Raw genomic sequence first — 27,974 nt, 5'->3', positions numbered from 1 at the left:
ACAAAATGAAACAGGTATTACTCTGAACAGCTTGTAGCCTGCTATAGACAAGCAGACATTTACGAGAAAAGGAGTAGACTGCAAATCAAAGACTGCAGTGCAGGAATGGGGAAGCCATTAACAGCATTTTGATTGCTGGCAAATGCATGTTGAAGAGAGGAAAAAGGTAAGTTTAAAGGGACAACTGTGAGTTGGATCTCACTTCTAATAATAGAAACTATATTTTGAGTGCACTTGAAGATCTAGTGAAGGTAACAGAGACAGAGTTTTATGTCATATTAGCTATTGGAAACTATACATTACTACTATTTGACCTCTTACAGCAGACTTAAGAAAATAAAAATGGGTTTGTTCTAAAACATTTATACCTGAAATTAAAAAAAGCAATTTATTACTTTTGGGAAAGGACCTGTCATTCAGTTTTTTAGAGAAGTAAATTTACAGGAAATTTTATCTTTCTGAGGAACAATCTCAACCATTTCACTAAGGAGAGGAAGACAACCTTTTATCCCTTTCTCTGGCCTTGAAATTGGCTTCTCTGACTTGGTGTCTCTGCTACACATACCTTTACTCTCACTTGCAATGCAATGCCTCCTAATAAGTCATACATCACATAGACTCTCTATACACCACTTTGGTTCATGGGATATGAAAGGTAAAGTTTCTAACAGCAGAGTGCAGTGTGTTACTAGGAGAAACACTGCAGTTCTATTTAAAATACATACTGATCTTTTCTGCACTCTCTTCCGAGCCAGTATATGGCTATTCATTTATCTATTTTTATAACTAGCAGTTCAGAACTATGATGGAATTAAACTGCTGTTGCAAAGTTACTTGAAATACTAAATAGGCAATACACATTTTAGATATTTTCTTACTGTGGAGTAACAAAGTATGTAGTTGTATTGTGAGAATAATGCATGTTTTTAGCTCTCCACAGAACTATGAAGAACCACATTCATGGCAAAGGACTGCATCCTGCTTGGTGAGGAATCCTTGGCCCACCAGTGAGACAAAGCATCTTGCACAGTTAAAGCATTCCTCATGCCACTGACGCTCTTCAAATGAGACAAATTTGGCACCTCCTAGAGCTGAAAGAGATTATGAGATGTAAATCCAGTATTTCTGGACATGGTTCAGAAACACAACTACTTGTTTCCTGAAGTATGATCTTATTGTAATTTGTATAAATGAACAAAAATCCATATTGTGATGTGTCCTTTGTTAGCTGAACTAAAAAAATAAAAAGCACTTAAGGTATTGAGACAAAACACAAAAGATAATGAGAAATAATTTAACTAAAGCTACATGTGACTTACTTGGTTTCATACCCCATTATGGATTTGGAACAGAAAGGGTTTACCAGAATGCCCATTTAGGTTTGCAGACCTTCCCAAAATCTCTCATGAAAATTATTTACAATACACAGGTATACAGTCACGATATAGTGAAAAAAGCTAAATTTCAGTGCTAAGTTTCTTAATGTCTCTGAGAAATTACCAGATCATTAAGCTCCTACAATGAGCATCTGAAATAAAACTGTACTTTCCACCCCCCCACACCCCCTTGGGGCTAGGGAGGAGAGTAAAATCATGCCCATTTGATTGGGGATTCATGATTGTCTTTGTGCATTTGCAAATGCAACATGCAGCTGTATCAGTCACGCAGTACTTTTCAAGAGCTGACCTCACACATAGTAGAATTGCAATGGAGAACAGCAGCTAAGGGTCACAGATAACTTCAGCTCCTATAGACTAGTGACCCGTACATCTAATTACAAATCATTTTGGGACACAGGGATGCATACAATAAATCTTTGTTGTTTGGCAAGCTCTCCACCAGAACAGCTGTGCCTTATCAGCAGACAATTAATTCACATTCAGTTTTATCACATTTGTATTTAAAAACAAAGCTAAACCAATTACAGCCATAAGGGAATTTTGTGTATTACTGTCTCAAGAGAAGTCTTTTGAAATCAAAAGAAAGTATTATCAGAGATGATTTTTAGTGCAGAAAGTGGTAAATTGAAGAATGTTTGGCACAAAAAAAACTCAGTAGTCAGGAAACACATGTGATTGATATGTCATAGGTTCCTTAGGTTGGAAAGGACCTACAAGATCATCTAGTCCAACCATCCTCCTATCACTATCCCTACCCACTGCACTACAAAATCAAATCCCTAGATTTGATTCTGAGCAAGACATGTTACGTTTTATGGGGTGGGGCCTCTGCAGTACCTAACTCAGTCTTTAATTACGATAGGACTACTTATAATGCAGTTCTTAAAAGTAAACATCTGATTTGAGAGGAAACTATGATTCCACAGGTAACACTCACCTGTAATAGGCTTCTTGCAAGCAGCACACCTCTTGGCATAAAATTTGCTGAAACAGGCTACACAGTATGGATACTCATCTTTGGAAACAAACCTTTGCCCAGACAACTGAATTTTACATCCAGCACACACAAAGCACTCCTTATGCCAAGGCTGGTCATGGTAGGCCACTCCCCCAGAAGTTATTACCTAATATAGTGATAAAAAAAGAACAGAGTAATGAAACAAAGGCATGACTCATGAAGGATTATCAAGTATTTCATAAGTCCTTCCACTTGTTTTTCTCTTACAATATACATAAGAGACAGTACAGTCACCTCAACTCGCTGCAGCTGATCTGAACATACCAGTGCACAAACATTATAGCTTGTAATAAACAGGTTATCTTGTTATGAAATTATGGGTAAAGGTTGAGCATAAAGTACTCTTCCTACAATGCTCAGTGACAGACAGTGGCTGATAGAACTGATGTTGAGATGAGGATTAATCTCAAACTGGAGTTGACATTTTCCTGTCTTGAAACCTCGAACAGCACTTCATGTAGGAGGAAAGAGGTAGCAAAGAAGCAGGCAGAAAGGAGTGCTACACTGTCAGATGGAAAAAAAACAACACCATTTTTCAGTGTCATCAGGTTTATCATTCCCTGCAACTCAATCACAGCTCCCTATTGGTTATATCTGAAGGGGGAAATTTCCAGCTGCTCTGTGGCTTCCGTAAGTGTGATTAAGAGTAGGTTTCACTGAAGTTGTCAGAGACTGTATGAAGGAATTTTTCTAGAAATAAAGTGAGATGTAAGGTTATATTTCTACCACCAAGACATGTATGAGAGTGAATGAATGAGTGTAGTTTGAAAGGTGGAGAAAGAATTGTAAACAATAAACTAAAAATAAAGGCACCACCAAACTTCCCTGGAAAAAACAGGGTTTCAAGAAAATGAAGAATAATACTGGACAGGGTCAGACAATAAGAAATGTGAATGGTTACTGGTATTAGTATTCTAGTATTACATTACCTCTAACTCAAGATTGCCTTTCCATTAAAATATCAAAATCTCAAATAATCTTTCTCTGGCACAATATTCAGGATTCCAGTTTAGCAATTCTACCTCTTTGACTTCAGTTCTTACTTATGGGACAGGTACAATTTCATATAGTAAAGTTGTTTTAGCTAGCATGCACGTGGTATGTTTGCATCCCTAGATTTTTTTAGGAGGCAAATTTAGATTTTTTTCCATACAAGTGTTTCTAACCTGAATTTCTCAAACAAACATGGATAAGAATTACTGTATTTGTCATATGATCATTTAATGCAAATTAATGCCTAGATATAGAAGCTTGGGAATATTTACAGGCACTCTCTGAAGTTTAACTACCTAAGGGAAAAAACAAATGAACAAACAAGAAGCAGTCAGTTTTGCTTAAATTAAGACCTTTTGTTAGAGGAAGATGTTTACAGCTGAATATTAAATAAATTTAGCAATAAGTAATTTGATGAAGAGAACTAAATTATTTCTCTTTTCACCATAGTGTTAGAAATACTAAAAAATAAACAAAATTCTTTCATAATTCTGTCATAAAGAGCAGCTTAAATCGACTCCCTAGAGAACAGAATCGCGCCAGAGTAGAGGGCATTTTCATCAACTGGAGACAATGCTAAAACACAAGAAATTGAGGGAGAGATGAATGGATTTACCTGTACTTGGAAGAAGAACGATAAACTCATTTGAAATCAAGCTTTCTGGTACCCAAAGGAGAAGCTTTATGCTCTAAAATATCCTCTCTTCCTACCAGCTCACCATACATTTTGCATGATGTTGTTTAAGAATATTGCTCTTGGTGGAAGGAGCAGCAAGTACCTTTGTTTGGTATTTGAAGTTAGATGGTGTGAAACCCTTGTTGTAGTCTATTTCTCCAGCATTAAGAAACCTAGCATCTTGTTATAACTTTGCTCTCACAGGAAGAGTTAATGGCTTCTACAGAGGGGGCCATTGCTTAGAAATACAGCACCTTCACACAATAAATTGTTCATAGCAATACACGTTCTAACTAGAGATGTACATTAGTAGCAAAAATGATTTCTCTCTTTTCTGTTGATTACCTAAACTATTGCCAGTGCTTGTCTTACTGAGCTACCTAGGCACACAATTTCTGGTGTATTTATCCCCGTAACTTACATCCAACATTTCCATGAATAAGTTAACTGATAATTCCATTCTATTATTGAAAACTGAAAAAGAAGGGGAATTATTAAAGCTTTCATACTTCATCCATACAACTCAGGAAGCAGACAGGGGAGCTCAAGTTCTTTATATCCTCACAGGTGTTCTCCTAACTGCATTGAGAGTGCTACTGATGGAAAGAGAGACTACAGGCTTCATCCACATTAAATACCTTAAAACATGTGGTATGAATACCTGCTAGAGAGGCAATACAGCCCGCAGGTGCTCCTGAAAAGAAGCTAACAGCAGTTACAAGTAGTTGTAGTTTAGAAGTTCTGTTGATTTCAAGATCAGTTTCCCTGCTACAGTTCTATTTACAAAAAAAACCAACGCATTTAAAAACACTAAAAATACACTATGATGACAAAAACTGTAAGTAAAGAGGAGTAAAATGTTGCATTCTTACTCAGAGTTCATTATGCATGCAGTCTGAACTTTCAGTTAGCCCTGAAATTTGTCTTCAAGAGCTCCAGTGGGTAACTCCTCCTCCTCTCCCTCCCCCCCTTTTTTTTCTTTAAATCCACAGTCCTTTTATAGAATATTTGAAAGGAGTTGACCTAAGAATTCATGTGTTCTGATGATATCCTCTTTTTTACCTGTTGTGTGATGCAGATCTAGATTTCAGACTTCCAGATGAGGATGTAAACATGAGTTTGCAGAGGTTATTTCAAACCTATACCACATAGATGGCAGAAAGTGGCTTCATTGGCATACTTTTGCTATTGGACAACTTGGTTGTGCCTTGACCAAAAATAACACGGTACTATATTGAAATCTGTCTTTTTTTCTATTGCTGTTACCTTTTTGCAAGAGTAGCAATGATGAGCAAATTGTTTCTCAAAACAGGGCATGCAGTAATTCTCATTGTCTTTGGTGATCAGTGGTTTTGTTCCCAGTGGTTGCTGGCAATACTGACAAACAAAACAGGATTCATGCCAGGAACTTCCCTTAAATTCCATTTTACGGGAACCTGCAAAAGTCAATACAAATAACACTCCCAGGTACAGTCTTGCAACAAAGATTTTAAGTGTTGGGCAGACTTTCATTTTTTGTCTTCTATCTTAGTATTTTATTACCCCCTGTATTGTTAACAGATGCACAGTTAACAGAATAATCAGTTCAAATAGGTAGTCAGGCTGCATAACAAGAAAGATCATTGCAGTAGGAAGGAAATAATCAAAAAGAGATGGAATGCTCACAGTAGAAACTCCAAAGGAGAAACTCCAACAAGAGATCCTTCCCCAATCCTGGTCAGCCCTTAAATGGGGTCTGGGAGAGGTGGAGCCAGACTCCACCCCTTCCGGTCACACAGTGCATTGCCTTCACCTGTGCTTCCATTTCTGACTCTGCTCGCCTCTGGTGATCAATCAGTGGTTCAGGCCATGATTCAACAGTTCCCATTCACCCCCCAAAATACTTACTTTCAATGTCATAGTTTTTAATTATGTAGTTAGTCTTAAGAACACATTCAGTACTCTATGACTGATATATGATCACCAGACAATGGACATGCTAAGTGGCCTAAAATGTGATCTTTATTTCCTACTTATTTGACTCTTTCAGGGTTACTGCTTTGTTACACACTCCAGTTGCTCAGAGTTTCTCTCAGACCAGACAAATCAGTGATGATGTGATGTTCAGGTACATAGCACTTCCACAAATTAAATATGAATTTGCTTGGATGTTTAGTACAAATATTAATGTATTTTATCTTCTTTAAACTGTTTCCTTCCTTTATAATTGCACTATTTATCTTATCCAGTCTGATCTGGAATTTTTAAAGTATCTCTATGATTAACTACCTTGTCTCTTCTTAAAACTCATCATTTTCATCGTAGTTCAGCAAATTTTTCTTTTTTAATCATATTCAGCTACAACTGATGCAGTCCCAAAAGGAAGTCTCTTAAATGTCTGCTAGAGAAGCTCTTAAATTGTGTACAGGTGCACTGTACTCCTCAACACAGATCTGTTAAGCCTAAGATATGCACATATGCATGAGAGTGGTGCTTAAATGATTCTCCACCTCAGCTTCCTCCCCTGCCAGTAGCGTCAGCCTGTGCAAAGGGGTGCCAGGTGCTTTTACCATCCATTCCATAGGAAGAAAATAATTACTGCTATAACTGATTATTCCTGGATAAATTCTTTCCTACATGGGGGTTTAAAAGAAAGAGAACAAACTGTTTGCACTTCAGCATAAATAGTATGCAACTTTCTCATATCAATCTGAAGGCTAAATGCACTATCTTTGCCTACAGAATCTCTTTGACACAGAGCTAGCAAGCTGAAGAGTCCGTGGCTAAGGAAGTAGGAGCTGGTTAGCATCTCTTCAGTTCTGTTTGCATTCTTATTCTTGCACTCAATGCTTGCTGTGAAGATTTAGTCTCCTAGACTCTGAAACAAAATCTGCAAAGTGGATATACACCAGAGGACAATAATGCAAAAAAACCCCTCTATACTCTGGTGTTATTCCTGTTACATCTAATATGACGCATCTATTAGACAACATTCTTCTAACAGTATATCACATTTAAGCAGTATATCACCCCTACATTGAACACAACCATATTTCTACAACATTTATTGCCACTAATATAACTTTTACCTGTGATGAAGAAAAGAAATACAAGTGTTAAATTATATACTTACATCAGTGCTACGGGTTGAACCAGTAACCTAGTTTTTATATAAAGATGGTAATTCTTCATTGCCCTGTATATTTTGTTTTGTTTTGTTGTTCATTTATCTACTGAAAAATAAATTTGATACTTTGCATATATATTTACTGCTGTCCTTGGACAGAGGCTCCTAAACTACTAATCATAAGGTCATGGCACACAGTTTGCTGCTGGTATTTGGAGTTATATGAATAACCTGCATAAAGGTTTATGGATTTAGGGTAGTCCAATGCTTCAGTAGTTTGAGACCCACACTCCTTAGCAAGCTACTCCATTTTGGCATTGTTACTTCTCTCAGAAGCTTTCAAGAGGCAGCTTTAAGCAGCATCTCTGCTGCATTAGCTTTTCTGGTGTAGATGCAATGAAAGTCCTAGAGGATGTCCTGAACAGACATCATCAAAAGCTGAGAAGTGGTTCAGAGGAAAGTGTAGAATTTTCAAAGTTGCTGATGTCAGGAAATAAACCTGCTGTAAATACATCCGCATGTGTTTTTTAGTAAAAGTACTGATAATTATTTGAACACAGAACATAGTGTTTTGACAACTGAAGTGAAAAGTACTTCTGAGTAAAATAAATAGTTTATAAGGAAAGTGAGCTAGGTCTGGTTCTCAAGGCCTTGCCTATGTGACAGACAAAATGCAGATCTCTTGTCTAGCTCAGCACTCCTGCTAGTCATAGCTATTTGTCCACCTATACTCACAGTGGGATGCACTTCCTAAGAACTGCAGGCGGAATCAAGGGAACAGCATGAACATGTTTTATTCTATTTTGAACTCATATTCTTTCTAAGGACTCATAAGTCCTGCCTGTGCTAGACCAGAGGGGCCTGTCTTTGCTGCCAGCAGGGTACTGCAGGAGGGAGCAGCAGTCCTGCAGGCTGCATGGACTTTATAGCTAGGTTATTTGAGGATGTGATTTTAACTGAAAATGCAGTTCCATTTTCCAAACTAGGGCCCCTGTTGTCTTACCAGGCATAATGGTCTTCTGGCAGTGGAAACACTTTGATGAATACTCAGTGGAGTAGCATTCAGTACAGAGCAAGAGCTCATCCTTTGCAGCAAATGGTTTCTCCACCAACGAGCGACTGCATTTGGTGCACTTGAAGCACCCCTCGTGCCAGTGGCGTCCTTTATAGGCCAGATCCTTGGAGAAAGTGAATGCATGTTAATGAGGGCATTTCTTTACAGTTTTCTTTTCCTTCATCTCCACCCAGAACTAAAAAAATAACAATGCAGAGCACTGCAATGGCAACTTCATGAGTTGCATCCAGCAGAAGGTGTACTCAAAGGCAGTATTAGTGCTCAAAGTGTCTGTGTCAGTGTGTTTTGCAACTCTCTTGCTAGGCTGTTAGGAGCTGCTTTGGCAGAGGCAATTGAGGCAATTGTCCCTCAGCATGCAACATCAGAGAGATGTTTATATTGGACGACCCATCATATATTTTTTACTGTTGGCCTTCAAGGAGAAGCAAGTAATTAACATTTTTAATGTGCAGAGACCTCCTGACAAGAAGGGTATTCTCTACAGGCTTCTAAGTAGAACTTCATGTATTTTTTAACGTTGCTGCTTTTCCTTCCAGCTGACTCTACATAACACTAAAGAAAGATCATATTATTGCAGAGAACAAGCAATTAAAATCTCATTAATTGAGAACAAAATGGTTCTTAGGAAGCATATTAAAAAATCATTGCTTTTGTTTACACCTACTATAACTCCCTGTAAAAGAACTGGCAGAAGTATGTTAAAGACTCAGCAGGCTTAAGAGATGAAACAGATAGCCATATAACTACGAGGCCTCCAATAATAATTAAACAAAAAAAAAGCAAACACCGGATTTATTTTTTCCAAGGTTAGACAATACAAGGGAAAAATGCAACACCAAAAAATAATAATAATCCTTAAAAAATTAACCAGGCTTTTCCAGGTCTTCTTTATAAGAAAGAAGCACAAAAAGGCACAAAGCCAACCTCATTTTTCTATTTTGTCAGTTCCCCACCCCTTAAAATGATAAGATGAGAAGTAAAATACATAGCAGAGTTCATTTGGGGCATTGCTGGGTGATGAGCACTTCCATTTCTTTTAGCTGGCACTCTGAACATTTCTAGAAAATGGTCTCTTGCTTGAAGCAAGAAATTGGTAAGGAGAGGAAGAGAACCAAGCTCTAACAGCTTGACAGAGGTTGGACAACCTGCTGTAGACCTCTGTGGGTCACTTCTTAAGCTGTGACACTACTTTCTTGTTACCCTTGTTTTTTCTCTCAGTTTTTAGTTCTGCTCAGTTCAAATATGTTATTTTTTTTTAGTTTCCTTTTAGTGCTGCCACATTCAAAAGTTTAAATTGTAAAAGTGGGGTTAGTGAGCTCAGAGCACTTGTTCTCCACCTGACACTGACTTGGAGCTGCGCATACAAGTTTGCAACTTAAAAACATTGGTGAGCATTTGTGAATAGTCATCATCCATACCTTTGACTACTCCTTTGTGGAACTGAGCTATACTCAGACAATGTACTCTGAGAGCCAGAAGTATATGGGCTAGGTAGATCTCCTGAGAGATTTACTTGAATAACTTTATAATCTAGCATTCATTGTGGCACTAAAGGACATGGTTTAGAGGTGGGATTCAGTAGGTTCTTTTATTTCAAAAGAACATAAGCAAAATGAGCATGGGAGAAGGTGAGCAGTACAAACTGAACCCAGATAAACCAGAGGGTTTTGGCAGGTTTCATCTTTTAAAATTAAAAGTGTAAAGGGCTGTAAATGGAGCTAAAGCATGCTGAAAAGCCTGTCAAAGATCACAGAGGAATTCATGTTATTAATACTTATTCTCAAAAAGAGTAGAAGTAAATGGAAAGCCAAGCCCAGAAACACTGCCAGTCATATTTCATCTGAGAAGCAAACAAGTTGACATGACATTAATTTAAAAAGAAAATGTACTTCGTTTCCAGAAGTAGAAGAAAAAGATATAAACATTGTTTCTGTATGTCAGCATTTGCAGATGAAGTAATTTGCAGAATAGCCGAATACAATTTTTTTTTCCCAATAGTTCTCTCTCAGAAATTCCAAAACTTCCCTCAACCTGATCCACTGAACTCTGTCAGCACCCCAGAGTCCTTCAAGCACTGTGCAGCTTCTGCTGCTGGTGAGCGAGCAGAGGTGAGGGATAGAATCCAGATGTGGTCTGTGCATTTCATATACCACATCCCTAGAAGTTACTTGAGGTGCATGTACAAGCAGATTTCCTCATCTGGATTTCCTGTTGTGGAAAAATAGCTCTGCTATACACAGGTGCACAGCTACTATGCTCTGGTTCCTTCACCAGCTCAGGAGAACACAGTAGGCCTGATAAAGAATCCATCATTAAAATAATGGTATTGATGTATAACTGAAAAAAAGGACAAGAAAATTAATTCCTTACCTTAGAGTCGCACTCAATAGGTTGTTTGCACTCCTCACAGGGGTTGGCAAATAGGCTGTCATAGCATCTAACACAATAAGCATTTTCTTCCCTTAATGCATACTTCCTTCCACGGAGAGACTGCAGGCAGTAATGGCAGTCTGAGTGATTGCTGGTCATTCTGGTGGAGTTCTCCAGGTGGTTTGGAAAGATGGAAAAATCATGTAATTGAATGGGTGACAATTTTCTTGCCCAGAAAATAAGCAAATGTGTATTACCTATGAAAGTTAGGATGGGTATTTTTCAGTCCTTGGCACTGCTCTGTATTTCTAATGCTGAGTTGTTCTATAATAAATGAAAACGAAGGTGTTTTCACAGTTGTTCTGTATATGCAATTACTGTTATCATTAGCACTGTGTACTGGATTGTGAGGTATGGTTTATCCAGAAATCAGGGAATGGAAGGAGAAATAAGAGTTCAAAAATTAATCTAACTGTGGAGTTAAAAGGCCATAAAGAAGAGGCAAGAATTTTGCGGTGTTTCCTTGTCTCTTCTTTGCCTTTCTTGTTATTCTGTTCACCCTTTTATTTTCAAAACAGCCACATCTCTACCTAAGCAAGCAGCAAGCAGGAAGACAGTGGACTCCAAGCTTTACAGCCTTTGGTTGTTGTTTTTTTTGCATAATCTGACTGTCCCGATAACATTCTGTGGCAATGTAGAGCAATGCAAACACTCCCAGGTAGCAAAGAACAAAATATAAAGATAAATAAACAAACTAAAGTCCAAATAAAATCATAACTGCAAGAAAATTCCTCTTGTTTTTATTGGAAAAGATTACTTTTTTTTACATGTTTCTGTAGGGTTCATAGTTGGAAAAGACAAAATACTGTGAGACAGATGATATTTCTGTGCCAGACAAATGCAGTAAATATCACAAATCTACTGAGAACCAATTGTGTGAGTTTCATGTCCTTCATTTTTCCAGGCTGAAGAGGCTTGGATAAGCATCTAAACTACAGCAGTTTAGATCTGCAGTGCTGACTGTTCTGAGGATTGTAGAGATGAGAACTTACTTATTTCAGTCATTTTGTTGTTGGTTGGATCATCAGCACGTTACTAAAATTGGGCCTAGATTCCTGGGAATGAAGGGAGAAGAAACCAGAACGTTCCCAGTGAAGCAAACCCAGAAACATCTGCCGGACTCATTGGATTGCAATCTTCATTAAACTCATCAGCAAGTGTCACTACAGTCAGTGCCAGCAACCATAAATTTTTGAACATCTGAGAACAGCTGGGGAAGGCTTCCTAAAATACTGACATATCAGTGACTTTGGGTAGCGGAAGTCTTTGCACACTGAATAATGGTGCAAGTTTATCTTAACCAGCTGCAAAGGAAGAGAAGCATATTAACTAGAAACAGGAGCACTTAGCACCACAGAGCTTACATCTACAGCCCATTTAGGGTAAGTTGCTCGTTCTTGGTTTTATACCAACTGGCTGCTTTATAACCATGCTTCAGCTTTTAAAAAGCATTTAACTTCTAGATTTCTGCTTAGATGTTTTCCAGAATGATAATTTGAACTATAAGAAGTTCAGTTACTGGAGGTCTCTACTGGTACTAATGCACAGGACAAGGAATTTATCAACCTATTCCTGGAGGGGCTGCAGTAAAACTATGAAAAAGTGGCAGGGGGAGAAGCTACAATGTAAAAGTAGTGACTTGTTCATTTGGCACAAGTTATGGAAAACTTGTTCCTGTAAGTTGAAAATCTTTGGAGCCGAACTGATTTATTGTTTTTCTGACTGCCCTAAATCTTAGTGCTAACCTAGTCAGGTATAGTAAGAAAGTCAAATTATCTGTAACTCGGATCAGTGCTTGCTTAAAAATATTACAGATATATTTTATGCTATATCCTCAGGATAATAGTTAACAGGGCTTGGATCTGGATTCCCATTTCCTTAAGATCAAATAGAGCTTTGAGCATGCAAAGAATTAACCAACTTATAAGAGAAAACAACATCTATCAGCTCATATATAAAAACCAGGCACAGTATAGTAATTCAGTGCATGATCACTACTTAGTTGTCACTAGAATCATGGTTAAGTTTTGCTCATTTCCATATTGGAGAATTCTTGTAAATTGGTGTTTACAGAGGCAGTGAAGGCTTGTGGTTAACTGGGGCTCTGTGTTGAAAGTCACGGGACAGGCTTGAAACTGGACTTCAGAGGAACTTTAATTCCTCATTCTCATGGGAATTAATGCTATACTGCCTTTCCACTTAGCTGAATCAGTACCTCAGCTTCCTGATGGAGTTCCATCTCAGCCTAAAAGTGATAAAAACAAAATCCTAACAGAGTATGTATGAATAACTGACCTGTTACTTGTTTGTTTGCTTCACAAAGCTTACCAGCAAATAGTTTCAGATATCTGATGACACATCTCTAGGTTTTCATTGTGATGAGTAGCAATAGGATTTCACATTATTGAAAAGCATGTAAACTGAAAAATGTTATTTTTTTTTTTCCCTAGGCCAATCTGTTCCAGGGTGCATAGATTATGTGCTCATATAAGATGTTCTTTTCTAATACATAAGCATTTCTGAATCTGTAATGTAGTTATCCTCCATAAAACCTATACTGATATGGGAACAAAGTCCTACTAATGTTGTTTTATATATCACAGTGGTTACTAGGGAACATTAAAAGAGTATCCCCAAGACTAGGACCAAGGGCTGAGGTACGATTAGGCTGCTCCTCTGGTAAAGCACTCAAGTCCAGAAAAGATTTCTTCAGAAAAATTCTTCAGAGTTTGACCATGATGAAATAGGACTATGTTTGGGTATGAAGTAGAGATGGTATGAAAAAGAATGACTATTTTTGCAGATCCTTTGGCAAAGTTCTGGGTAATCTTAATCTCTGCTTGCTACTTTTACCCATGGACAATGCAACAACAAAAAATCTCATCTCCCTAGCTCCTCTTTTCCTTGCTCCAATAAATAAATAATGTTACAAGCACCACGTAGTTAAGTAGAATGTTTTTCTTGCGCTTTGATCCTAATCTCTAGAGAAATATGTTTACTTTAAGTTCGCTGGAAGCTAAACTTCTTGTTTTGAAGGTCAGTTAAGAAATCTCTGGAGGTCTGGTGCTATTCACTCTCATGGAATGAAAAGCTGACTCCAGCATTCCAGCTACCCTCTCATGTCCCAGGCATAGGGAAAGACTGTGATTTCTTCATTCCTTGGGAAAAGATGATTTTGTTATCTAGATTGGAGCAAAGCTAAATACAGCTGATTCTTATGTAGATAGTAGGCACAGATATGTGATTAAAGTGCAACATACAGTTGGGAACCCGCTTTAGCAGGGGGTTGGGCTAGATGGTGTCCAGAGGTCTCTTCCAACTCCTACAGTTCTGTGATTCTGTGATTTGTAGCACTAGGGTAGTCCTAGAGACATAGAGGATGTTGCCACTGTTGTGAAGATATTGCAGCTGGTGTCCCTGGGGTCAGATCTGAGAATGCAGCAGTCCGATGGTATAAATTATAAAGCACGTTAAAATAAAACAATAGAGCTGGCTCATCTGCCCACTGTTCCAACATATGTAGATAGAATTTAGCTACATAAAAATTAGGAAAGGGAGTTTCTGTAGACTCACATGGTTTTCTATAAGATAAGGGGCACTGGAATTCTTCCAGCAAAGAAAACATTATGAAAATTGTTTCCAGGTCCACGAAAAGCAGTTAAACATGGGATCATTAGGAAAAGAATGATGGTTTTCTCATTGGAGCCAAAAAGCACAGCCATAATGTTAATATATGTCTTAATAAATTATCTTAATATTCTCCATGAATTTATATCAATACATCTTAGATTATAGAAACAAAACAAAAGAACAGAAATGTTGATCATACACTTAGGTACATCTATTCATACATATAAAGATTTTCTTGGTGGAAATTCTAACGCACTGTTTACTGAGCTAATTCAACTACATCATATTTTTTTTCCTTAAGAGTATGTGAGGGCTCTGAGACAGTCATAAAGAAGGAAAAATGATGGCAAAATAAATCATTGTCACAACACTGAAGGATAAGAAAAACAAATCAATCCCTTATGAGGGTTACACCCCTGCAAGTTAACTCAGGCCCTGTTTTATTTTCATCTTGAAACATGTTTTTGCTTACTAACATGTATTTTTTGATTTCATTTTCCCTGTGCTTTTTTTTTCTTCTGTTGTTTAGTATTGTTTTTTGAAAGCTGATGGATAATTCATCACATACATTTGCAAAATATATTAGTGACTCGAGGGTACAACTGCATTATAAAGCCAACAACATCATTATAAGGAAAAGTTTATAACAAGACCATTATTTCGTAAATGAAAGTTACTAACAATGTTCTCCTAGATGTAATAAAAGTCCTGATCCCTCAAAAAACAATCACGTAAACAAAAAATACCCCCAAAATCCACAACCAACCAACCAACACCCTCCAAAGGACAAATAATGGATGCTGTATGTTCAGAGCCTTAGCAATACCCTTTCTTTGTTTCCTCTGTCCCCAAGAACATCTGTTATTTTCACAGTGTTGCCCAGAAGTTATGCTGGAGTGTTTAAGCATGCCAGAATATCTGCTCTTCTAAAAATGGGTACAGAAGCAAAAGAAACCAGGGGCACACAACACAAATCATGTCAAAACATGTACGTACGGGAAAGCAGAGGCACAGGCATTAACTTTGCACAAGCTATTTTGTCACTGTGCCACAGCACAGAAACACAAAGTCAGGTTCTAGAAGCACTGAAGCGAGTGCAGAGCAATTACTGATGAAGTTTTGCTGTCAGCGGCCAAGACAGGCACGCTGACCAGGGCTGTGCTGTACTAGTGTGACTACAGTGCTTCATGGGTCAATATCTCCACAAATCAGCTCATTGAGAGACTGATCTAGTAACAATACCATATTGCATTATACCATACTGCATTACACTGTGTTTATACTAAGTTTATCCTATGACCACGGGTGAAAAGGGCGAGAGCTTTGTCTTAACAGAGGGATTGAGCATCACAAATATTCTCCAATTTTCTCCTTAATTGGTATTGCTGTCTGCTTTGTTTACACCATACAAACTCAAACACTGGTGTTAGTTATATAAATTTGTCCTTTAGTAACGTAATTCACAACTTTCTCAAACTTCAAACAAGCAGACCAGAACAGTGGAAATGCTAAGGGTGTGGCATTGCACAGACTTACAGAAATTTTGTTGCAGAAGAGGCATGACCAGCTTGTCTCTCTCAAGCTCTCCTTGCTAGCTATGCAGAGGTTGGAATGGCTTTGCCCCAGTGTTTCTACACCAAACCAGGTATTTCCTCAAATTCAGCCACAGAACTTTCACCAACAGCACTCAACTTCTCCAGTGAAGGTGACAGAAAAGTAGCCAACTGGCCACGGAATTAAACCTAGATGTTTTGCTGGATTGCTATTTATTATTTTAGCTCATCATAGAATGGCTTAGGTTCCAAGGGAATTAAAGGTCACCCAGCCCCAACCCTCTGCCATGGACAGAGCTGCCTCCTCCAGCTCAGGCTGCCCAGGACCCCACCCAACCTGGCCTTGAGCACCTCCAGGGCTGGGGCACCCATAGCTTCCCTGGGCAGCTGTGCCAGTGCCTCACTGCCCTCTGAGTAAAGGAATTATTCTTATCAACTAACAAATCAGCATAGGAGAGTCTGAAAGTAAAATTCCTCATGTAATACCATTATTAGATGCAGCCATTCCAGTCAGAATGCCACTGTTCTGAACACAGCACCTCAGCTCATTGTTACTATTGCTGTTCAGTAGTGCTGCTCTGTGTTTAAGGAAAGACAAGCCATCTGTGGAGTGCTCAGTATTGATTCCAGCCTCTCCAAGGCTGTTACTCAGGAACATAAATCCTTTCCATCTGCCCAGATTCCTGAGCACTGTCAATATCAACGACAGCCATTCAAGTATGGAAGTGAAGTTAATGCTAAGATTTAGATCACTGCTTTTATTTTTCTGAAATAATTCTCACATATACTTTTTTCACAGATGTCTAGTACAGCCAGAACATAGTCTCTTATGTTCACTGTGAATCTCATCCCATTATGACTACTGTCAGATTTACAGAATCAAATGAAGCAAGAAATATTTCAGTCACATATTGGTGTGCCTTTTCGTGTAAAATCCTGGCAGCATTCTCAGGCATACTGTACATATTTAGCCACAAAGCAGGTCTGAAGACTGCATCTGGCACAAAAGGGCCATGTAAAGAATTGTATGCAAATTAGCTCATGAATCATATACTTAATAAACATTTAGACTGTTTTAAATTAACTGGCTTGTGCTCCCCAGCTTCCAAGAGCAGTCATGACCTAAGATGTGGATAAAAAATCACTGGTGAATCTCATGTAGAACATTAAAGGAGCAAGTTTAAAATTAAATGGCATGTACTAGGGGCTGACACTGGGACCAGTACTGCTTAACATCTGTATTAGTGACCTGGATGATGGGACAGAGTGCACCTGAAGCAAATTTACAGAATAGTGGGAGAAGTGGCTGTTAAACCAAGTAGTACTGCTACCTTCTAGAGGTCCAGAGGGAACTGGAAAGGCTGGAGAAATGGGGTGACAAGAAACTCATGAAATTTGACATAGAGAAGTGCTAAGTCCTGCACCTGGGGATGTATTCCTCCATGCACTAGGATGTGCTGGGGCACCCAGCTGGGAAGCAGCTCTGCAGAGAAAGATCTGTGGGCCCTGGCTGACAACAGGTTGAATCTGACCTGGCAGTGTGTCCTTGCAGGCAAGAACAACAGCAGCATCTTGTGCAATATGAAGAATAGTATTGCTACCATGTAAGGGGAGGGGATCCTTAATGTCAGTTCAGCAATACTGAGACCACACTTGGAACATTATGTCCAGTTCTGGGCACCAAGAGAGACATGGATGTACTGGAAAGAGTCCAGTAAAAGGCCAAGAAGATAACTGAAGTACTGGGACATTGCTATGATGCAAACAGACTGAGAACTGTGACTGTTCAGCCTGGTTACGAGGAGGCTCAGGAGAGATCTTTACAAGGCTTATTAATACCTGAAAGGAGAGTGCAAAGAGGATGGAGCCAGGATCTTTCCAGGATGCCTGGTGTTAGCACAAGAGGTTCCCTCTGAATACCAGGAGCACTCCTATGCCGTGTTGGTGACACAGCACTGGTACTGGATGCTCAGAGAAGCTGTGGGGTCTCCCTCATTGGAAACGTTCAAAATCCAATATAACGTGGTCCTGGGCCACCTACTCCAGGGGACCCTGCTCTAATAATGGGGCTGAACCAGATGAACTCTAGAGGTCTCTTCCCACCTCAAAGATTCTGTGATGGAAAACAGTAAGGTTTATCACTGCTAAATGATAAAAGAGGGAAGGCAAAATAGTCCTCAGAACTTCAGTGTTCTCTTCTGAGTGTTTGGGAAGGAGAGAGGTCATTCCCATAAAAGGAATAAAGGTCTCCTGTAGATGACTTGTTGTGATTCTATGTATAAGCCAGACATGCATGTAGTCTAAACACAAGAGAAATGCAATTGCTTTCAGCTGGAATGCTTGAATTTGAATGTATGTTTAGAGTTTTGCCGCTCATATCCTTGAAGCATAGATTTTGTAAAACATTTCAAAGATAAGCAAGAAGTAGGATTAATAAAGAGAAGCAATTAGGTTCTTAATTGCCACTACTGTTAATATTTTTCATATTTCAAATCTGCAAAACAGAGTCTCTAAATCCATCCAAATTAAAACCCATTCAGTGGAATTGCATAAATTTGGTTAGAGAGGAAATGGGAAAGGAACCTAGTGATTCTGAACAATTTCTGTCAAAACAAACAAAATAGCAGTAATCATTTCTAGTAGATTCAGCATTTCTGCACAGAAATAGCACTTCCAGTATCCATAAGTCCTAGTCATATGTGAAGTTAAGAAAGACTGACACTTCTTTGTACTGTCACTGTAAAATGTGGTCAGCACGCCCTTTGTCAAGAAGCTTGATATTTAGCTCTGAATATGGCCCAAAACCTTAGTCCTTTTTGATGGGAAGAAGTTACTGGCTTGTCTGTGGTATCTTGTTTGCAACAGTAATTTGAGTGTTGCAGGCTGGTGGAAGACAAAACTCCTTTTCTTCACTGATTATTTTAAATTTCAGCTGATGCTAATGCAGACCTGGCTACAGAAGAGACATAGAGGTCTGGATGCCTTCAGTCATCATGACTGCATCAAAAACTTGTCTCAGAAGGAAATGTAGGGAGAGCAGCACTGCTCAGCCCCTGCCCTGAATGAAACAATGCAAAACGAAGGAGTGTTTGGAGCACTAACACTTACACTACTCCTTAGCAGAATTTAGCAGGGGAAGAAGATCTAAAAATAATTTTGCAATGTGAAATCACTATAAGGACACATATCTTTTGTCAGTTCAGCAGGCAAAATCATCCTAAGGAAGATGCAAGAAACCCTGTGCAAGATGGCAGCAACCCATTCATGATTTCTAATCCCTTTTAGAGGATTAAATTCATGCTCTGAATATTGAGCATTTATAAGCTCCCAAAACTAATACCAATTAAGAATTCATTGCACTGGGTTATTTTTTAAGAAAAAAAAAAAAAGGATTTTTTTTGCATTGAGTTCGGTTGAAAATGCTCTACTAGTTTTATTTTATTTCAAACTTTGATATGTTTTAGTTGTAGATATTGTGAATAAAAAAACAATGGAAAATGTCAGTTTTCTGTAGAAAAGCACTGAATGAAGTGAAATTTGAGTGAGAGATTTGATCAAAAATGCATCAAATTCTCAGCAGAAAATTTTTACTGCAAGTATATATTTTTTTTAAATTGAAATTTAGATTTTCATTGGGAGGAGAAATGTTATAGCTAGCTATGTGTAAACAGTTTGAGATAAGAAATCTGGCAGTAAAACAGGATCTTTGCACTGGGTGAGATTTTCTTCAGTTAAAATGGTGGAAACAGAGAGAGAAACATATTGTACTTACATGGAATTAGTAATGTATAAAAGCACTACATGTATTTGAAAAAGAAACATTAATAATTTGGGGCTGAAGCAGACAGGGTAAGAACTGGGGTCACAGCTGGTCTCTAGCAGCAAATACAAATTCTTCCCCCCACCCTTCCAGCCTGGCTTTCTCCAGCCCCCCTTCCTGCCTTCCTCTCACCATTTCTGCTGATTGCAGAAATGGCTTGAAAAGTGCTCGAATAAAACGGGCAGTTGAAAATGAAGAGCCACGCTGAAGTCCTGAACTGAGACTTTTGCCACTTAGTTCATCTGCAGTGTGCTAATGAGAGCAGCACTTCTCAGTGATCCGTGCCAGATACCTGCCTCTGCTGGAAGCGCATCTGCACTCCCAAATCCTCTTCCCAGCTCCGCTTTGGTCCATGCAGAGCAGAGGAGCTGAGGGCAGGCCTGCTGGCGGCTGCAGCTCTCAGGGAGTGGAGGGGCAGCACTGAGCTCTGCTCTCTGTGACAGCGACAGAGCCCGAGGGAACGGCATGGAGCTGTCAGGAGACATGGTTGGGCAGGAACAAGCTTACCCACAAATACAAGTCTTGCCTTTGGGACTTTCCTCGGGAAAGCAGTGACTGTAGACAGCGATGCCTGTGCTACAGCAGCAGTGAGGCGCACACAGCCCATGAAATGAAACAGCGTGGTTACTAGCAAGAGGTAGCAGAGCTTCAGTAGGCAGTGCTGCTGCTGACTGCACCTTGAGACCCGAGAAATAGACGGGCCACATCTCTCCTTCGCAGATGCATCAACTGCAGGGAATGGAGCTCCTCGACCTCATGTTGTTCAGGGACAGAAGGGAGGATGGAGCGTATCTTGTGAAAACAGGATCATCACAAGAATTAAAATCCTCATAAAACTGTAACAACAACCCACCACTCACTAACACTTCACCTAGCTGGGCTCCTTAAAACCTTGTGACCTACTTTAGAACTGCTTTAAGAAATAAAATGAGCAATAAGGACAAGCAGCAGCAGCAATGCTTTAAAGGAAGCTAAAATTGTAAAAGATATTCATTGCTCAGTTTGAAAAATACCAAAAAAACAAGGACCTCCTCCCTCCAAAAACCAAACATAGAGCCCCCAAACTGCCATGAGCTAGGTGGCATTACAGCTCAGGAAGAGCAAGCTCGACAGGAAAGGATCATTGGTAGATATGATTCCTACCTCCGTTACCATTATTCCTGGGTATGTACACTTTTAGGCCCAGTGAATAGCCTGAAAACAGAGATGACATGGTTCTGCAGATATGCTCAGGACTGCTGACCATAGATAAGTTTGTGAGGCTGCTGTTGTGCCCAGCCTAAGAAATGCTGGCAACGGCAGGCATAGCATATGCAGCTTCCCTTCGTGTTACATAGGTGCTGTTCAGGGTGACCACAAAGGCAGTCCCCTCTCTGCAGAGAGGAGCTCAATGATGCACCTCCATGGACCTTCCCATGTGAAAGGGGCAGGATCAGGAAGAGAAGTGTGCTGAGTGCAGCCACCAACAGCTTAATCTCACATCAAGGAGTGCCTGTGTGCTCTTTATTACTGACAACTAACACAGAGGCATCGCTATGAACACCAGTGGTAATAATTCTCTACAATTCAATCTCTTTGAAATGCATAGATGCCTACTAGGTGCATAGATGATAAACGGTCTGTTTTGCTGGGGAATATCTGAAAGATGTGTATACTTTGCATTCTGTTGCTTTTATAGCAGTGAATTGGTGACAGAATGTAACAGAGAGAGGGTGAGAAAGAGTGCCAGAAAAAAAAACCCTGAGGATATTCTTAAGTCTCTTTCTCCCAAGTGTTACATGGAAGTGGGCTTTGTCTTCTCTTAGAACAGGTCCCTGGGAGCACTTGCATATGTATATAAATTACCATAGTTGAACAATTCCACACAGTTCCTGGATGTGAAATTGGGTGATTTAATGTTTTTGGATTAAGTTTTTTAACTCTCTATGCTATGGTTGGTGTTCTCACGTCTAATGGCACAAGAGATTGGCACAATTCACTTACGAAGATTCAACATTTGCATCGAGGTGGCCAAGACAAAGTACTACACTATGGCTGTGCATGCACTTCACTAACAGTGTGGGATTATGGCACAGTACTTTGTTGCTTTTCTTATGATTCATTTTTGCTCCGCCCTTCATTTGTTTTAAACGTGCTGTAGAGCTGGAAATCCTTACCAGTTTATATCTATGAACGTGCACCAAGTGCAGGCTGCAGCTCTTCAGGCTTGAGAAATAAAAAATATTTTCTTCTATGACATATTCACTGCTGATTGTAAGCCAGCACATTTCATTTCAACACAGCAAAAGGGAAAACGACTCTGCAGGTAAAAGCACAGCTCCAGAAAACAGCTCACTACAGCCTTCCATGGAAGCATGCATGTGTGGCTTCTTGTTCTACATTTTAGAGAGGAAAAACAAAGGAGTGCTTCTAGGACTGGACTGGGATTATCTTTTTTTTTTTTTTTCTTTTTAAATACGTGTTTTTGTGTGTTAGACATTAACCAGAAAAAATATATAATTGAAGACTTTCTGAAGACTTGAGTAGTTGAATAGATAACACTGTGCCAAACAAGACACAGTATATCATGGCATCAACTCTATCTTCAGCTCACACACCCTGTGAGCACCAACACTGACTGATCTCAGCTCTGGGTTTTGTTCACGTCCTGTGACCTACTGCAAGGTCTTTCCTATGCACTCCAAATCTTTGTGCCTCTTTCTTTACCTGTTCTGTCTTCTTAGCAGATAAGGTCTTCAGAGCAGTGATGTGACTGGTTATCCTAACAATCCCCTTAAGCCCTCCGATCTCCGTGCCAGACTTTAGACATATTTCTTCCTATTTTAATATAGCCTGTCTTCCTAAAAGTGGCAATGATTTAAAATTAGACCCTGAAATGAATAGATCTCAGTATTCTGTCTTTCTTCATTATGAAGTGAGGTTATTGACCTTTCAGTTACTGCTCTGCTGGGATTTTTGTAATGTTCTGGCATATGAAAAGATTTTTTTTTTCTTTTCCATTTTTTTGGCACAATGACTTTCACATTTCTTTCTATGATTATAAATACATTCTATCCAAAATCTGGATCCACTGTGGGATTGCCCTATATTGACTGAAGGAAAAATTAAAGCTAAAGATTATCAGAACACCTCAGACAGTCAACATTTGACTCAAATAATAAGGAATAAAAATCCATCACTTAATCCTCAGATCACTGGAGGAAATCTGTTAAAAAATAAGAAATTCCTCCCTAGCATTTAGGAACATTTCAAGAACATGCAATTTAACTCAAGGATATTGTGGAACAATGAATCCACTGAAGATATTCGAGTGACAACCTGAAGCCTTACACTTGGCAATAGCAAAGCAACCATCTTAGCAAACTAGGAATGGAAATGCTGGGTTTCAATGGAGGATAATGCTCAGAACCTGTAACCAACCAGCAATGGGGAATAAGGTGGCTCCGAGACAGTTGAGTGGCAAAAAGAGCAGAAGCCTTTAAGGAACAAATCCAGTTCCAGCCCTTTTCTCTAACTTACAGTAAATGTAGTAAATGTTTTCAGTAAAAAGTGAAAGCCGATGAATAGATGCACCTAAGAATTTTGTTGCTGCATTTAAAATTATCATCTTTAGCTTTTAATTTGAAATGCTTCATAATGCTTTTCATTTCCAAGCACAAAATCAAAGACCATTTTCCTTCAATCTTTTCCCTTTTTTTTGCATGCAAACAGTATCCTCAATCCAGATATTCACACAACTGTAATTGTGCCACAATTTCATGTCTTATAATACACAAATGAATTGTGGTGTGGCTGAATTAGAAACTGCAGAGGTCACTTGAGAAAGACTTGTCTCCTTGTATGTACATTTCTAACCTAACACTGTTCTGGGCTTCTGATAAATAGAACTTACCTCTCTGAACTGAAATTTTTAAGTCTTCCTTTCAGAGACTTCAGAATACTTTTCTAACTCAGAGATTTCAGAATACTTTTCTAATGACAATAAAGTAACTCTAAAACACGGTTGTGAAGCCTGCTCAAGGTCAGAGAGAAGGCCTGCAGGTATGGGAAGTTATACATTTGCCATGAGGCAAATCTGGTCATCAGGCTGCAGGTCATGGCATGGATCTGGGATGATGAAAACACCATATGAATGTTGCCAGGTGGTCAGCCTCCAGTGCCAGCTATGACTTAAGGGATGTGAACAGGATGCCTCACTTAGATTATGTCGTGATGTGATGTGCAAGAATTTACCAGTCCTAATAAGTGGACTTTGGCTGAGAGGGAAAGTAATCTGCTGTTATGAAAGAAGTAAAATAAAATTAAAAATAAAATAACCACCTTAATAGGAGAAAGGGAAACAGGAGGGGATAACAGCTGACATATGCATAGTTCAATATGAGGAGAATGGAGGTATTAGAAAAGCTAAGCTACGCCTATTGAGGCTAATTCACAAGGCACTTCTTATAGTTTAGGGAGAGAGAAAAATTCCTCTCCAGGGTGATTCCCAGCAGAAACTTAATTTAGCCATTATCATGGAAGCAACCAAGGGAGATAAGTTAAGTCTTTGTAATAATCTGTTCCCTCACTGCATCTCTGTTACAGAATCTTATGCCATGGGTTTTTTTATGTCATGGGCTTTTATTCTTATTTTTAGCTATCAGCTCATTGTTTTTTTGAGCAGTGAGTAATGTCTGCGTATTTCTACAAAACTGTCCTTATTCATCCCTCTTACACTTTACTGGAAAATATAAATGTATAAAATGGGAAGTTCACAGCCTCTTATCTAAAACTAGGACATTCCCATAAGAGTGAATTCTACTGCAGGACCACAAATGGAATACCAGCAGCATTTTCTTATTCCAATTCCTCAACTTTGGCTCTAGAGATTTAAATAGAAAAAGCTGAGCTGGAAATCATTATCCTCATAAACATCCTAGAGTTAAATGTAAGACATCATCTTACATTTAATTGGCAGGGAAACATGCAGAAAAACTCATCAGTTTACTTCCTAGGCAACATAAAAGCCTGACAGAGTCCAGAGATTGTTTATCTGACAGGAGTACTGCCCATCTGAGCAGGGTCAAGACTTCATCCTCTGATTCTATCCCAGACATTAGGAAACATGCTGGTGAAGATTTTCACACTTCTGTCTGTTCGTGGTAAGGCAATATGAAAAGTTTCAAACATTTTTGAGAAGTAAAACTCAGGCGTGGAAAAAAGATATGTAGAAAGCTGGGCTTACTGCTTTATGGCAGAACTTGCATCTTGCCAAGCTGGTCAAACACATACACTTAGCAATATATGATTGCCTGCAAATAACCTGGAGATACCACAGGTCACAATAGATCAGAATCTCTTTTGAGCAGCTTTTGTTTTCATTCAGCTCTAATGTTGCAAGAAGGTTAGTATGTCATCTCAAGTTTCTACTAATTACACAAGTGTGAATCAAAGTGACTTTTGAGATACTGCAATCAAATTGCATGGCAAGTCCATCAGCTATCTGTTGTAACATTAATACATCAAATCCGTCCTGTCCTGTTAAAGCACTTCAGAAATGTCAACTCCTCGCAGAAGAAAAATATTAAACACAACAAAAGCATCTGAAACTTGTTTTCTAAATATGAGTGTGTCCAGCTCCAGGTGTAAAAACAGATCTCTTGAAAACAGACAAAAATACTTTCAACATTCCTACTGCTGAAATGGAAATAATGCCTGATGGTTTCTTCCAAAGTTAATTTTATGAAAAAGGTTGCCATTGTGAAATCAGGTATCAGTGCAGTTAATACATGTTTTTCTATAACCCTTATTACCCATATTCCTTTTTAAATTCTGTAATATAGGCACGTTTCCAGCAAAATTTCAGTAGGCAGTGGTACAGCCTTTTAATTCTCTTTCCCTTTAAATTCCAAACCAAGATTATGATCATAAAAATGTGACAGAAAAAAGAAAATGTCTTACTGATACAGAATTTTGCTACATGATTTCCACAAGTTAAAACACCGATAGAAATACTGGCCTGGAAACTGGTTTTTACTTCAAAGAAAAAACCAAGAACACTCCATGTTAGGCAATGCTGTTATTTGTGACTTATCAGGCACTAATTTAAACATTCGCAAATGGATTTTAAAAGTCACTGCTTTGTGACTTTTCTTGTGATTGCAAATAGCTAAAAGGTAAAAATGATTCAAATATCACAGGAAACAGCATATACACTTTTCTTGTCTTGTTCTATGGAGTAAACAGAACTAACCCCCATCTCATGACAAAGGAAACAATGTTCTCCTACATTAATGAGTGAGCTAGTTCATAAAGCAAAAACTGTTTCATCTGAAAAGTGTGCTTTCTCTTCTGGTACACAAAGTTAAACATTTCTTATAAATGTATAGGCTCTGCATATAATTTAAAGAAGCAGTAGCCATTCAAATTAGCAGTTCTATCACGTAAAGGGTGCAAGGAAAATGAGCTTCAATACTCACATTTGGTTTTAAGCTGCTTCTCCTGGTAACTTCTGCAGCAAAATAGAGGAAGAAATAATTACACGTCTTCACAGAAACAAGCATTCATCAAGTCCAAAAGAAACAGAACACTTTGCCAGAGCTATTTGAGGGTCCCATCAGAATTTGGCTGGATGGAAGAAGGCTGAGGGTCAGTTTGTTTCCCTGAGACCTCATGACATGCAAATAGCTCACTGCCTCACCAGTGAATCATTTTTTGACATAGGGCATTTACAAATTACAAATACGTACCGTGTAGGAGGATCTTAAAGGAACGTATTTCAGAAAGTTGTCAAAAAGAGAAAGGTACTTCTGTTAAAAACTCAAGAATCGAAACTCTTAAACCATTTTGTAGAAAGAAAAAATAAAATGATGGATCATCATTCATCCCCAGCTACGCTGTGGCCCACAGAGAAGGAATCCAAAAGACCTCACTTGGGCTTGCAATTCAGGGAAGGGAAAAAGCAGTGATTACTAACCTATGACTGCTGCGTACAGGAAATGGGGGTGGGTGGGCAGGAGGAAGATTTCTCCAATTAAAGGAAAGACTTCTGGGGACTGAGCTGAATTCCTCTGACACTACTAAAGCAATTTCTGGGCTGGAACAACTTGCCTCCCTTCCCCTGCACAGGAAGTGGCTTGTAAGGCATTACCATCCATAGCATTAACAGCCCCATCCAGGTTCACCCTCAGTATCCCGCAGTTCCAGCCTACTTCAAATCACAGTCATCTCTTGTTCGGGCAGAGGGACCAGACAGCTTTTGCAGACAGTCCACCACACACATGAAGCACACTGAGCTTGTACTTTGCGTAAGAGTCTCTAACCAACTTCAGCCAAGAGAAAGAATATTGCGTCCATTTAAAAGAGTAAGCTGAAATTAAGCAGTAAAAAAAAAACAAACAAAAAAGGCTGGCTGCTTGTCCTATGAACTACTTTAACCTCCAGGCAGATTGTTCCACCACCAAGAACCAATGCGTATAAATCATTTAGTCTATAACGTCAAGTGGGTGGGAACTGCTTCGTACCACAGGCAGAAGAAAGAAGGAAACATTTTAGGGTTATGTCATGAAGATTTAGGTAGAGTTGGCAAATCTGGACAATGGCTTCTGGTGGTTACAAGTGCCTAGGTAGAATCTTGCAATTAAGGCTCACCATTTGATTGTTACTGCCAAGCTCTGCACACCCTCACTTTGTTTTCTACACAAACTAGACCGAACTCTTTTCTCCTACTGTTGTACAAACTATAAGCTTTGTTTATGCCAAAGACTTCTAATGCTGGCTTTTCAAGCTTGCTAGTTTCATGGATTGGGAAGGGAGAAGACAAGTTAGGTCCAAATGTGAGTCCAGAAAGTGAATCATCCTTTTGCTTTTACTTCCAAAAAAAAAAAGAAAAAGAAAAAGAAAAAAAAGCTGAGAGCACAATTCTCGATCAAGTACCTTTTGAAGCCCACAAGTCAAAGCAAGCAAATATTAACCAAACTGACCTGTCAAGAAAAGCTAATGACATAGTTCCAACACAGTATGTTGGAAAAAAACATATTTGCCATTTACTGCTCATGTTGTAATTTGGGGCAGCAGAGAAAGAATCCTGTCTACCAGCATCCTGTTTACACAAAAGCTTCAGATCAATACCATTTTCTATGTTTAAAGTACAGCCATGATTCAGAATGTTTGAGTAGCACGTATGTGGGGGCTCCAAAAGAACTCAAGGTAAAAATCACAATGTACCTCATTCTTCTGTTCCTACCTAGGCATCCACTTCTGGACAAATGATCCTGGGGTACACAGACATTTGA

At 38.9% G+C, this 27,974-nt stretch overlaps 1 protein-coding gene across 4 annotated transcripts; it reads right to left on the bottom strand.

Moving 5' to 3' along the window:
• FHL5 (four and a half LIM domains 5) lies at positions 1–26,611 on the bottom strand. Of its 4 annotated transcripts, XM_065731039.1 has the most exons (8): positions 26,430–26,611; positions 26,160–26,191; positions 11,691–11,753; positions 10,639–10,809; positions 8,197–8,371; positions 5,354–5,523; positions 2,338–2,524; positions 1–1,091 (listed from the first exon to the last, which is right to left on the bottom strand). In XM_065731039.1, exons 4-8 carry the CDS (start codon positions 10,795–10,797, stop codon positions 943–945), a joined length of 840 nt encoding a protein of 279 aa, XP_065587111.1. In that variant the 5' UTR covers positions 10,798–10,809; positions 11,691–11,753; positions 26,160–26,191; positions 26,430–26,611; the 3' UTR covers positions 1–942. The 4 variants fall into 4 exon arrangements, with proteins under 4 accessions (XP_065587111.1, XP_065587110.1, XP_065587112.1 ...); XM_065731038.1 differs by lacking the exon at positions 11,691–11,753; XM_065731040.1 differs by lacking the exons at positions 11,691–11,753; positions 26,160–26,191 and having other exon boundaries at positions 26,430–26,438.
• Positions 26,612–27,974: the final 1,363 nt, after the last annotated feature.

This window comes from Cyrtonyx montezumae, unplaced genomic scaffold (genome assembly GCF_038088225.1).
Source record: "Cyrtonyx montezumae isolate F1298 unplaced genomic scaffold, pur_monq_1.0 scaffold_13, whole genome shotgun sequence".
Lineage (NCBI taxonomy): Eukaryota > Metazoa > Chordata > Aves > Galliformes > Odontophoridae > Cyrtonyx > Cyrtonyx montezumae.
Note: the sequence above shows the minus strand (reverse complement) of the source record. Positions and strands in the feature narration are given on the sequence as shown.

Coding starts and splice junctions, on each gene's coding strand:
- FHL5 (XM_065731037.1), bottom strand. CDS start 26,243: ATGCTTGTTTCTGTGAAGACGTGTAATTATTTCTTCCTCTATTTTGCT. Junction 10,810..26,159: donor GAAGCAGCTTAAAACCAAAT/GTGAGTATTGAA, acceptor AACCACCTGGAG/AACTCCACCAGAATGACCAG. Junction 1,092..2,337: donor TTGCAAGAAGCCTATTACAG/GTGAGTGTTACC, acceptor AATCTCTTTCAG/CTCTAGGAGGTGCCAAATTT.